The sequence below is a fragment of the Diorhabda sublineata genome, chromosome 1 (assembly GCF_026230105.1).
Source record: "Diorhabda sublineata isolate icDioSubl1.1 chromosome 1, icDioSubl1.1, whole genome shotgun sequence".
Lineage (NCBI taxonomy): Eukaryota > Metazoa > Arthropoda > Insecta > Coleoptera > Chrysomelidae > Diorhabda > Diorhabda sublineata.
The window spans coordinates 9785239-9799438 of record NC_079474.1 but is presented as its reverse complement, the minus strand read 5'-3'; the positions used below and the strand labels follow the sequence as shown (position 1 = coordinate 9799438).

The following is a 14200-nucleotide window of genomic DNA, read 5'->3' as shown; positions in this document are numbered from 1 at the left end:
AAATATTCAAGAACTTGATAAGAACAGTTGCGTTATTTAAAAAGCAAGCTCAAGGAGATGAACCTTATTACACTCGAGTAGTGCCTGTAGTGTAAATATGCCTATGAATATGTCTTGAGTTTTTGTTAAGTTGTGTGAGTAGTGAGTAGTGAAGTGTAAAAAATGAAATCCCATTATGGATCATAAGAAGGGCAAGCCAAAGAACAGCTATAGGAAGATATGAAATATGAGAATAGTGTGAATTGTATACTGGAAATAAAAATATATAAATAAAAGCACTAGCAATGGAAACTATTGAGTATAATAAGTGAAAAGAAACAAATATGCAACTCAAACAGAGGATCTAATAACTTTTCAAAGAGTTAGCTGTAGGCATGGAATGACTTGGTGATTATGATAAATATCATTGTTTTAATGATTCTTAGACATCCTATTACAAGAAGAAAAAAAATTTTCAAATGTAGTACTAATTAAAGATTTAATTTTAGAGATGATAGTTTACTAATTTTTTAGAAAATGTTTGTGTTACCTTCACGACAAATATTTTTTACTAGCATTGAATCAAAAAATTTTATATGTGATGTACTTTTCTTATTTTACATTTTAATAAGTTGAAGTTTTTTCACTGTATTGTAAGTATATAATAAGCAAAGTACATAATGTATCGATGACAATATATATATATATATATATATATATATATATATATATATATATATATATATATATATAAATTTCACAAATGAAGTTCTTAGCCCTCATTGATAGTCCTGCACACTTTGCATGAGCCCACATATGACACATTTGGCATCGTAGCCAACATTCTTGAGATTTGGATCAGCTATACAACTCATAGAGGCATGCACAATCATCGTCGTCGTCCTTATTAAAAGGCTCTTCATAGTCTTACTCATTTTCATAGATTTTAACCGCCGTACTTATTTCACTCTCTCATAATTTTCCGGTCTTCTTTTCTTTCTGAATTTCTTCATCTCCTCATTCTAAGGTAACATCAAACACATTTTTCTTTACTGAGTTTTGCTTATTTTTTCTTAACTCCCTCGCTTTCTTCATATTCTCTTGTTCTCGAAGTCTCTGGAGGTATGGACTCGTGGTAAGAATATCTTTGTAATTATTGCCCTTCCTTCTTCTGGACTTTCTTGCATTTCCCTTAGGAAGAGGTGAAATTTGCAACAAAACATTATTAACGTTATTAGCTGAAGATTCTCCGTGTTCGTGTGGCTTTGTACCTGTTGAAGATGACTGCGGATCTTCTGCATTCAAATTTTCTGCTGCAGTGGAACGTTCACCCGGGTTAAGGGATTCATGTTGTTTGCATTATCGGCCTCAAGTGGGTACGTCAGTTACTGTGCTGGGCAAATACATGTGTTCTGGAAATATATCCGGGTTGAAAGGCGAGATCCCTGTTGCTTTAAATCCGCTTAAAGCTATCGCTGGTGTTGCTGCTTTATTGTAGGCGGAAGAAAAAAGTGACGCGACTTGATAAAGAGTAATGACACGACCTGGATTTTCTTCCAACCATTGAGCTGCTGCTGCATCGTAGTACTTACTTAGAGGTCCGAAAAAGCACACATCGAGAGGCTACAGACGATGCGTGCAATGTGAAGGCAAGCAAAATAGCACCACTGAATTTTTTTTGCCAGTTCCAATGCTAAATTTTTATGGCTGACATGCCCGTTTAAAATAAGCAGGGCTTTGTTTTCGCGATTCGTCCGAACATGTTTAATAAAGTGTTCCATCCACTTAACAAATAGTTCCCCGATCATGTAACCTGATTCATTGTACAAACATAAAGTCCCAACGGGCGCTCCGTAGTACAATGCTGCATTGAATTTCTTCCGAAGGAAAATCATAGCAGGTGGAATATAAGTTCCCCCTGAACTCATGCAGTAACCACTACAATCGTAGTCGCTAAGTGGAACTCCCAAAAGAGTATTTCAGGCGCCGTGAACTTTTAGTGGAATGCACTCTTTATCTATTCCATTTCACACTTCAGATTTTGTTTTTCAATAAATTGCGAGAAGTTGAAATCATAAAATGACTACATGATCATTCAAAATACGAATTTGGAAATATATCAACCTGTATACTCCACCATACATACCAGATCTTAAATACTTATATAAGACCGTGATACATACGTGATTCAAATAAGTATATTTCTCTATGGTTTTACATCCGAGTATAAGTGTAAAACTTGCATAAGAAGAATTACTGACGCATGCGTATCACTCTTTCATTTGACAAATACATGTTTTTTTTTATACGGTATTATATTTGAGTTGAGGTTATGGTGAAATTGGATTTCAGTGTAATGAAATACACTTTAAATGGTAAGTTGTTTTAACAAAAAATCATATTCAATTTTGCGTTTGAGAGTATTTTTTGCTCTTGTTTTCTATGATTTTATCTATTAGTTTGGAATGTATAGAGAATGTTAAAATGCATTTTTCAAAAATGATGTATTTGATAACTATGTCCACATTTCATATAATAACGTGTTAAATATCGGGAGTTATTAATTGAATTTTGAAAACATGTTCCTTATAGAATAATAAATAGTGTCTCAGTTCAGGGTGACTTGCTTCGAATTAAAAATTGTGCAATCAAAAATATAGTCAAGTATTATACTACCACGATTACTGTCATGAATTGTTATTATCAAAGATCTTTTACGTCTTAACTTAGTTTTTCAAATCTTTGAAGATGTTTTGAGAAGCTTCACTAACAAATCAAGTTGTAAATGTTTATTTTGTAAAGATGATTTAATAAGCAATGATGCTACTGTCTGGACACATTTAAATAGAATAGATAGATTGTCAGTGTGGTTTTTCTCCTTTTTAATATTCATACAGGGTGTTTCTATATTCGACTCACAACGTTCTACCACAAAGAAGTCTCAATAAATGATTCATTTTGATATAGGAATACAAACCCTTACGGGGCTTAGTTGCTGAGATATAGCTAAAACCTGAACTTCTGATGTTTTTTTTGTCTCTTGTTTTCTGCCTGTTTAGGATTATTTTGAATAACATTATCTTGTTGTTGCTACTGCTTGTCCCTGAAGAAACAAACGTTAGTGAAATGATCTCTATGTTGACAAATTGCACAATTTCTATTATTAGAAGGGCAAACTTTATTGGCATTCACTTCTTGTATTTCTCATGCATTATTATTTAATAACTCAACATACTTCATTGTCACTATATTTTAACATTCCTTTTCTTTTTGGTAAAAATTGATTATCAAAACAAGATAACACTTTTTGTAGTTTCGTGGTTTGTGTTTTATCAAATGTATTGTAGATATCTAAACATGCTTCTCCAAGAATATTTAACAGTAATGCTACTTTAACTTTTTCATCTGCAGTGTTTTTCCTGAAGCTAACAGAAATATCTCATTCCATTTTGGCCATCCGTGTGACTCTTGTACCTTAAACGCTTCTGGGGGCATGATGTATTCCATTTTTTATTATTATATCTAGTTTTACACAAGCTAACTGGTTTTATTGCTCACTGGTATTTCCTATATTTATATTTTTTATTATTAATACTACTTATATTTAATTGAAATATTTTATTATTTTATAGCATTCTTAGATTCATGGTTAATAAGCTACCATGTCTTATTACATTGCTCAGTGATATCAACATACATAAAAATAAGAATTAAAACTAGAGTTTTCCGGATAAATACCTTAGTAAAGACAAAACATAAAGATAACTATAGAACCATTCCATAAACTTTAAGTTCCTCCAGAGTACAATTTTAGAGTACTTGGTCCCATATTGATCCTATTTAATAACTAATTTTTTTAAGGTTTCCAGTATGAAATGTTACCTTTAATAAGTTATCTCCCGCTGGAAGTACTATTGAGACCCCAAAAAAATTTATTGGAGCTACTAGAAGTTTTAGAGAAAACCAAACTTGATCTTAAGTCCACAGTGAATGAAATAACTGTAACTGAATTATTTTGATAAATTCCGTAATCTCTGATAATACTACTATGAATTATAAAATATTGGAAAAAATGATTTCAATAGATCCTACAATAACTCAAACACAATTGGAGGAAATATTACAATTTTCATTAATGGGAGAAGGTAACGCAGATGAATACGAAAAGATCTTACTGATGATTATTGATACATTTTCAAAGTTACATAGATTTGAAAATTTAATATTTAAAATTGTTTCTGTTATAAATAACTACTGCGAAGATGTTTCAAATAAGAAAAAGAAAAAAGTAAATTTGGAAGTTCGAGATTTATTAACAACGAATATCCTGGCGTCAATATCTAGGAATATCCAGAATTTGGCCAGTTGGCAAGTTATCAACATATTCAAGACTCTATTATTCTCATTGAAAAAAGTTGTGGACAATCTAAATGTTTTGGGTGGTAAGTAATTTTGTTTTTATTTTTCATGAAAAAGTTTTTTTGTCACTACAATAGGATATTTGACAGTAATTGATTAGAATTTGTTTATTTTATATTTCTGGACAAAAGCTCTTTCAAACAATATCCAGTTTATAAAACACGGCTAAGCAGAACCATTTTTTTGATTGAGGTTCAATCGATTGCGCCTATTGTTAACGGGAAATTGTCTATTCGATTCATCCCGAAATTGATTCAATAATGGGCTTAGTAAACTCGAAATCGTTCGAAAAAAATACAAGCTGTTATAAATTTCCAAATAGTAGATATATTTTTCGTCTTCAGATGAGCTTGAACTCTAACTATGAAGCATGATATCTAGCCATTATGTCAGGAACCTAACAATCAAAAGGCAAAGATAATCGTGAGAAACTATGAACAAAGAAAATCTATTTAATGAATTAATGTAAGTAAGAATAATCTACGAATAGTCTTATCAGAGCATTGCTGCCTCAGTGGACACATGCTAGGTTCAGTAGAGAGGACAACGTGCAGATTCTGCTAAGTACAAAAGAAATCTCTATCCATATGCTCTTGAAGTGAGAATTACTACTGAACTTCACAGCATAACACATGGGAGCGTATGAAATAGAATATGAATATCTTTGGCAGCTAGAGTTATCACACATTCTGAACTTTCTGAAATATGTGGGATTAATAGATCAGCTGTGAACACTGAGCATCCCCAGCAGGGAAAGGGGACACAATAGATCCTTTTCTCCATTTACATTGATGCATAGTTGCAAGGGATTTTCAAAAAAGCTACTCACATTTTTGTCTGAACCCATAAATTATCAATTAATCTGTTATTCCATCATAAAAGTCATAAATTGGCATAATCAGGGTAAATATATATTTCAGTAGTGAAAATAATGGAACTGTATATTTAAGTATTTAACTGTTTCAGTTCTAAATCTCTTCTTCTTATTTAGTTGTAGAAAGTATTCTATACATAGTCTATCTTTTACATAAGACAAGAAAAAAAATTATGACTACCTTATTGGGCCTCCCTCTACGATCTCGCTACGATTTTCTAGAAAAATTATTGTTTAAATGTTTAATTATTAGAATATTGTAATAAATCATTCAGGTGATTTTCCAATATGTCAATATAAGTGACATTGTATTTGTATAAACATTTTATTGTAGGTAAAATAGAATATTGCTTCCACTTGGAATATTTGAGCGAATTAATGGGAACGTTTTTGTCAAGTATTAGAGTAGCGGAACATACTGTAGCTGTTAATGTAGTTGAAAAGACAAAAAAATGTCAAAAGGAATTGGAAGACATACTACATAATTTAGGAACAGGCCTCCTAAATAGAAAACATGTAAGTAACAATTAAAAAACCCAGAAGGGATAATTGCTTTGGCAACATGATTATCAAATTTTGAATAGGCTATGATAACAATACCGGGCTTTTCAAAAAAGGTAACCGCGACTCTAGGATAGGTAGAAAACAGAAAAATAATTGGGGTTTGCTTATTGAAAAATTTCCGTAACGCCATACGTATACAATTTTTTTACGATTTTGACGAAATTTGAATTTTAATGTTTAACCTATCGACTGACATCTGTACTAACACTTTTTTTCATTATTCGACATATCACATATATTATCTTGAATGAATGTTAATTAAATTCCTTGTGAAAGCTACTAATTAATTATTATTGATGTAAGGTTATTATATTACAAAAATATCTTTCTTCATCTCTAGATTTATCTTTGTCATTTTGTTATATCTTCTAGTATTGTATCAATTAATCTCTATAAATCATAAATTGGCATAATCAGGGTAAATACATATTTCAGTAGTGAAAATAATGGAACTGAATGTTTAAGTATTTAACCATGTTTCAGAATTGTAGTTTGATGAGATCCTTTTTAAATATGGGATACTATTGGGCCGAAATGAATATCATTTTGAAATATTATTCTTTGAATCAAGAAGATAAAACAAAAGCCTCTGCTTTGGATTACAATCTTGCCGCTTGCAACATAACTTATATACATCCTTATTTGAGTATTGACGAATGGTGTTCAATATCTGAAAGGATAACTAACTTTGGAGAAGTATCTTGTAAACAATTGTTGGTAAGTCGGAAAAAAATTATTAGGTTTGGGTTAAAATAGATTTTAGGTTCGAGGAATAATTCAATCATAAGTTTTGCTAGATTTACTAAACTATCTCTTCCCTATTGGATTTAATATTCTCATTTATTTGTTTTGTGTGTATTTTGAACTTCACGCTTATTGTAAATAGGACTTGTTTCCTCTTCGCTTCATCTATTTTTCCTTTATCTGGTCAGTCCTGGGTCTTCATTTTCGGTTTTTCCACCTCCTCTATTTTCCTGACCATTCTTTGAGACTCGTTTTCATCATATATCCATACCAATTTAAGTGTTTCTTTTTATTTTATTTATTATTGATATTTGTACTGTTCATTTTGTGCTCGTTTCTAATTCTCATTTTTTGTTTTTCCTATTAATTTTCTTACATTTTCCATTATAGATCCGTGCTTTCTCCAGAGATGGTTGTTTTCCAGATATTTCAAATTACTCTTCTCCTACTGTACCTACTTCTACTTATTTTGAGTTGAATTTACTATATACTAACTACTGTGCAAATAAGCACACGAATATGAAAAACAAGGAACTGGGAGTTTTCTTCATTTGATTAATAAAATAAGTATTTATCAATATTAGTTACAACTTTTGTTCTTATTTTAAATAATAATAAAATAAATCTTATTTTAAAATAATAATGAAGAGCCACAGAATTAATATATGTATATATTAGAAATACTCCAAATATGACTTTAGTTTAGTGCTACATATTGTCTCTTGAACCTTTCTTAGATACTGAAGAGTTATGCATAATAGCTTATCCATTCAATGTCTTCTTTATTGCCCCATCTTGAATACATTATCTAATTAAATTGAAATACAGGCAATGATAACGATGTTGAGGGGTGAAAAATTTATAATGAATCTTTCAGTCTTCTCTATCTATAGAAATAGTGTCTCAATCTAGCCCTTTCTTTTGATACTCTTTCTACCCTAACTTATATAGTATACATAAAATATTTTTCTAAAAGTACCCTGATAGTAATCTAGCTTTTTTTTGTAGTATAAGTTATTTGTACAGAAAGTACAAGCTTTGTATATTTTTGAAGAAAAAGTTAGTGAAGAAGTTTTACAGGATCTACTGAGATACCTAACAAGAGATTTGAACGATATTTGGAAATATATTTTACAAAATAAATTTTTGAGCAACAATTTGTTACCTTTAATGGATCAATCGTCAATAAATGCTCTAACTGAAATATTGATAGATGAATTTGACAATTTTCAGAATATTCAACATATTTTTGATAACACAACTATTTTGAATGCTATTGTTTATACTGTCATCGCAAAATGTGATAGATTGATATCAAATAGAAAAAGAAAACACAACGAAGAAGGACAAATGAAAAAAATGCGAAGCACGAAAATATTTAATGAAATGGCGAATGCTTTATTCGAAGAAGAAAAGAAAGATATAACACCTTTAAAAAAAATGAAACGAATAATGGAAATAGATATTGAAAAGAATTTGGAAGTTACATTTGAACAATCAAAAGTTTTGGTCCTTCTAGAAGTCGCAAGAAAATTTCCCATATTATTTTGTAAACAATCGGTACAAAATTATTTTCTTCTCTATTTGTTTTCTTTGCACAAGGATATGACTTCGGAATTTTCTAAAAAAAATTATACGAATCTACAAGTCAGTCTAGAAACTATAATTTTAGGTAAGTGATAATAATATGCGGTGTTTATGAGTTTTAGTTAATAATTTTTAAAATCAAGCATTTACCCACTGGCTATCACTACATTATCTTCTCCCTCCAGCACCATTCTCACAATTCTCTGTTGAGGGATTCTGGAAATGGGTCGTAACCATCTTCTTTGTGTTAGTTATTTTGCACACATTATATAAAAATATCTGTGTTAGCTTTTAACAATAAAAGAACTTTATATTATTATGCGAAAAACTTATGCACAACTCAGCTTAGAGTCGATATTATTTACCTATCCCAGATACAAAGTATCAAAAGGATTAGGCTCGGTTCATATAATAAACTTGCGCACTGTGTGGCAAGTATTTAATATTACAGCCTTCTGGATATCCACATCTGTTTAATCTCAATTGCGAGATCCGCGTATTTGGTCAGTTTCTCCTGGTGTTTGTTGAGAACGTTTTGAGTGTTCGGTATAACTACATCGACAAGAAGGACTGAAATGACTCTTCTATCAACCACTACGATATCAGGACTGTTATTTGTCACCTGTTTATTGGTGATAATGGACCTATCGTAGTAGAGTCTAAAATTGTCAATTTCGAGCACCTCCTGCGGCTGGTACTTGTAATACGGTGTATAAGTATTAAGAAGACCGAACTTGTTGGTCAGTTTCTGGTGGATGATGTTGCACACTTGATTATGACAGTGTAGAAAATCAGTATTCCTAACTACTAGCAGATGTTGCAAGGTCTCTGATGTTTGTTGACACTTTCTGTATTTGTCTAATAGAGTATTCGGATCTTTAAAAACATTTTTCTTGTAGTTATTCGTGTTAATAACTTAATCCTGGATAGCCATCATGAAACCTTCAGTCTATGGAAAGAGATTTCCGTTAGTAAGCAGTCTGTTTTGAAGCTTCTTTGTCAACATGTGACTGGTTGAGGTCATGATGATGTCTACCGTGTAGTGCCTTTCATGACCACTGTTCCAGCTTCTCGGAGTCCAATACTATATTCAAGTCATATTCTGGAGATGCGAGATGAGGGGTGAGTAATCCTTATCCGCCTTGGATATAATCCGGTGTAGGATTGAGGTTTCTGATTTCCTATGAAAGAATTCACGTAGTTTCATTACCTTCAAGAGTGCAGGTTAAGAAGGTCGATCAAGCTTCCCCAACCTCTTTTCAGGGTAATGTTGTTCTAATAATGGATGACTTCGGGTGGTGGCGGTTGTTCTTTGTCATCATCTTTTTTAAGTCATCTAAGTTGAGAGGTTGAGTTCTGTATACAATATTTTTGACATATCCCCACAAAAAGAAATCGAATTCTATATATCCGCCCCTCTTTATCCACCGATTTGGAAAATTTGGTTCAGATACTGACGAGCATTCATTTGCTAATGGGGCGGCGCTTTATCTTGCTGAAACAATACGCAGAAACTTGTAAGTTTGCTGGATCAGGATATAAGTTTGTCAAATTTAATACATTATTCCAAAAAACTCTATTGTTTGTACAATAACAAAAAACAACTTACATTTTTATGATGTGACGCCATTTCACTGATAAAATGGGAGCTATTGAAGCTTTTTGTTGATAAATGTTGTTATAACTTTCGTTGGACGTAAAACAGTGTGACCAACACATTCATAATGAAACTCGTTCACTAATATAGACCTTGAAGCCGGTTCTGTTGTTAAGTTAAAGTTTGGGGAATGCGCCAGTTATTTCTGTGTATGCTTTTGTTACCCGCTATATTATGGTGTAACTGTTTCTATAGAGACAATTTCTAAGAAGGCTTTTTAATTTTCAACGGAAAATTAGAAATTTCCAGTAATCGAAAATTCGAAATTTCTAGTTATACAAAATTCTCAAAAGTGAGATAGTATATAAGAGTATCTAACAACCGGAGAGAATCAGTAAATAATTTGATGTCAATAAACCAAACGGTGTATTCAAACAAATTAGTGCTGTGAATAGTTGAGTAGAAGTGTTAGTGTATAAATTACTTAAGTAAGATTCACCGTGTGTTTAGATCAACGCACCTTTTACTAATTAAAAACTATTCAATTAAATATGAACATTATAGAAGATTTGAAGCTAAACAAGCGAAACAATCTATTTTAGATGAGTAACTATTTTCCGAATAGATGGATTTTAATCATTTGGCATTGACATTGCACTGTTTGGTAATATCTTAAGGAAAAAGTATATTCTCGTCAAAATTGCAAGACAGAATCCAATTTCATTTTAATGATCGCTAACCATTTAAAAAAGGATAGAATTACGTATTCGTGAAGATGGGGATATTTTGAATACTTGCTCTAACGAAATTTTATTTCATGTTCTTAATATTTTTCTTGTGATTTTAAAGTAATTAATAACTTCATACCAGCATTGGCTCTCACTTCAAAATTTTCAAATCAAAAATTCCGTAAACGGTACACAATACCAAGCTTTGCGCAGAGTACCATTTTGGCGTAAAATTGAAAGATGTTTGAGTTCTCTTGACATTTTGATTCATCAATCTAATTTGATACTTGTGTCGGCACAAAAATCTATAGACATTTTTTTCCTCGTCGCCATTTATCTTGAAAATTTTTTACTAACAGAACCTTAATGCACACTTTGTATAATTATCATAATTTTACACTAGTATACTATATATTCTAAATTGAAATGCTCTAGGAATCCTTCAACAGTATAAATACAGATTAGAAGATATATTTACAATAAACAACTTATGCGATGAAGTCTTGACCAATTTCATTGAATGGAAGAGTGTAGTTACTTTGATAATAGAAAATTTGTTTCGAGATAGAGAAGAAGTAGTAAATGTTGAGTCATTCGTTTTGCATATGGCAGATAAGTTGCATATACACACATACATGTATTGTGCTATTTGTATTTTAAATACATTGAACAAGGTAATTTTTTAAGGTTGATTGGGAAAGGGAACTTAATAACGAATAATTTTTTTTAGTATAAAAAACTAAAATTACCGAAGGAGATAAAAAGTATGGCTGAAAATTTTAAGCTGATAATATGCAACAAAATATATGAATTAGTTCTTACAAGTGATCCGGAAGATTTTTTATTACCTGGATATGTGTATACTATGAGAATGTTTATAGCACAAGAAGAAACTGAAAAAATTTCACAATTAGAAACAATTTTAAAATCGTATCTAGAGTTTTCGCTACAAAAATATGAAGAATTTGATAAGTCCAGTTATTTGCAGCTATTCAATACAGTTTTACAAAACAAAACTGTTTTAAAAACAAACGTAGATGATCTACCATTGAAAATATGGAAAGTGTGCAAAAACAACCAAACAGTTTACAAAAGATTCGACGAATTTTCACCATTGATGCTTCTAATAGTCGGATGTGTTTCTAATGAAGATTTTTTTTCAATCATGGAAGATCTTTTATTCATTTCAGTAAGTATATCTTTTATTTTCCAAAACTTAGTTAACCTAGCTAACCACCCTCGAACCTCTTTTCCTTTTTATAACTTATTTTTTACCATTTCCAATCCAGAATAACCATTTATTCGGCATCTTCTCTCTTCGTCCAACTTTTAGCTAGCCTATCTGCCTTCATAGTAACCAGGCTTATTTTAGTATCAAGAATCCAGGAGAGCTAAAGACAAAGATAAAATAGTGCTCGGCGTAGATATAACTCATAGTTCATCATAAAATCTTGGCATTACTGAAGAAATCTCCTAATCTCAAATTAATTAACACTTCTATTTTTAGGAAAGTTTTTTGATTAAAAACAAACACGAGGCGTTTGGAAATGTATTGAAAACCTGGGTGGCGATATTAACTTCAAACATAAATTCTATCAAAACAAAAAAATTATTAGATTCGCTAGAAATACTTATATCGCAAATCATTCACCATTTCAGAAATGCCGATTATAGCAAAGACATACTCAACTTTGAGATAACAATAGTGCAGACAAAGCAAGTAAAATAGAAATAAAATCATTTTATTGCAGCTTTATTTCTTTTTATATATTTTTTCTAGCTCCATCTATCGCCATCTTTAATAGATGTTTTAATATTGAGTGCTACAATATCATTGAATAAAGAACAAATAGATTTCAAAGAATCGTATACCTTAGCAATATCTCTATTATCAAATTTATTGAAATACCGCAAATCTATTATTATGGATAGGTTACCACCATATTTGAAACAATTTAGAATGTTATTAAAAACTCTCTGTTCAAAGAGTGACGCGGATGAAACAACTGAGGAAGAAGTCGTTCAACAGTTATCGGATTGTGCTTTCCAATTAGAGAAATTAACAAAAAATTTAGTTGTCCACCAAAAAGATATGTCCAGAATCGCTATGTACATTATTGCCGATACATTGGAACAGTATGAAAAGATAAACATATTTCCAAAAGTTAAGGTAAATTTTTTTATGCTTCTAAATGTGTTCTTGATTTTAGGTCTTTTCTGTTTTAAAATTAGTTTTTTTTAATAATTTTTGAAAGACATTAAATTGACGTTTTGAGTTCCTTTATTCTTTATCAAATTTTTTTTATCCTAATTAGCCAGATAAATAATACAGAGATAATACTGGTCTGCAGAAAATTATTATTTTATATATAACTATAGTAACTTTTATCCAGATTTTTAATATTATTATTGTCTGTTGGAAGTTCTCTCGTAATATTCATTTTAGTTGGTCCTTATTGAAAATGCATTAAAAAAATTTCATTTTCAGATGCACTTAAATAACTGTTTGTACAGTTTGTTAACTATATGTGATCAACATGCTATATCTTACTTAATGAGGGTATTATCCACTGCTTCTACTGAAATATTCAAAGTTGTGTATGAACATTATAAAAAATATTATAGATTTACAGGAAAAGCTTAAAGTTGTTGTTTTATTTCATTAAACCTTTAAAACATTAGAATGAAAATTTTTTATACGAGTGAAAATCTATAGAAAAAAATTTGGCTGTACGAATTGGCGACATGGCTCTAATAAAATGACACCTGGGATAAAAATCAGTTGAATTTATGCGTATCCGAAATCGACTTGTTATGTTGGTATAATATGTCAAGATATTTCGAAAAGTTTTTCTTTAATTATATGTGATCATTTAATTTTAATTTGACTTCTACTTTTTATACAAAACACAACTGCCGATAAGAACCAACGCGGTCGGCTGAGAATATTTACACACGAGAGTGATCTGGAAAACTTTGTTTTGAGCTGCCTTTAAATATTTGTATTTTCAGCAATAGGTTGTTGTTTTAATATCAGCTCATCAGTTTTCTCATTATTTTTTTCTTTGCATTTATTAAAAAGTGATTAGGTTTTATATTTTGGTCCCAATTTTGCACAAAATATTTCTAGTGACAAACAATTACCTGTGACAAATATCTTATGTAATATTGAATGCAACACCAATCATTTAAATAACGAAATTGAAAATAAAATAAGATCTGATACTAATATCACTAATTTCAAAAATAAATTGAAAAACAAACAACAACAAAACAATATTAAACCTCAAAATATAACTAAAACCAAAGAATTCATAAATAAAAACAGAAATCTCAAAATTTTGAAAGCAGATAAATCTAATAAAACTGGTATCATGAAATCAGAAGATTATAATAGTAAAATGATGAAATTATTAAACGATAAGACAACTTACAAAAAAATTAAACAAGACCCTGCGAATTCTTATCAAAAACAAAATAATGATCTAATTCGATCTTGGGAAGAACAACTTTTTATTTCGCAATTAGACAAAAAAATTGAAAAACTTAATATTAGAACGTAATCAAGGACCAGCACTACTAAGAATCCTTAATTTCTCGGAGTTACTAATAATTATTAAAGTAACTTTTAATTTAATACCCAGAATGTCTCTTGGACACTGTTTTAATTTCAAAAATTTAATAGCTTAATTATGATGACAATAAAAA

At 30.5% G+C, this 14200-nt stretch overlaps 1 protein-coding gene across 1 annotated transcript; it reads left to right on the top strand.

Moving 5' to 3' along the window:
- The first annotated feature begins 2263 nt into the window (after positions 1-2263).
- Positions 2264-13253, top strand: LOC130445172 (uncharacterized). Its single transcript, XM_056780703.1, has 10 exons — positions 2264-2354; positions 3841-4421; positions 5607-5788; positions 6320-6553; positions 7589-8252; positions 10928-11166; positions 11223-11681; positions 12000-12212; positions 12273-12662; positions 12981-13253. The coding sequence occupies exons 2-10, from the start codon at positions 4028-4030 to the stop codon at positions 13134-13136; spliced, it is 2931 nt and encodes a 976-aa protein (XP_056636681.1). The 5' UTR covers positions 2264-2354; positions 3841-4027; the 3' UTR covers positions 13137-13253.
- The last annotated feature ends 947 nt before the right edge of the window (positions 13254-14200 follow it).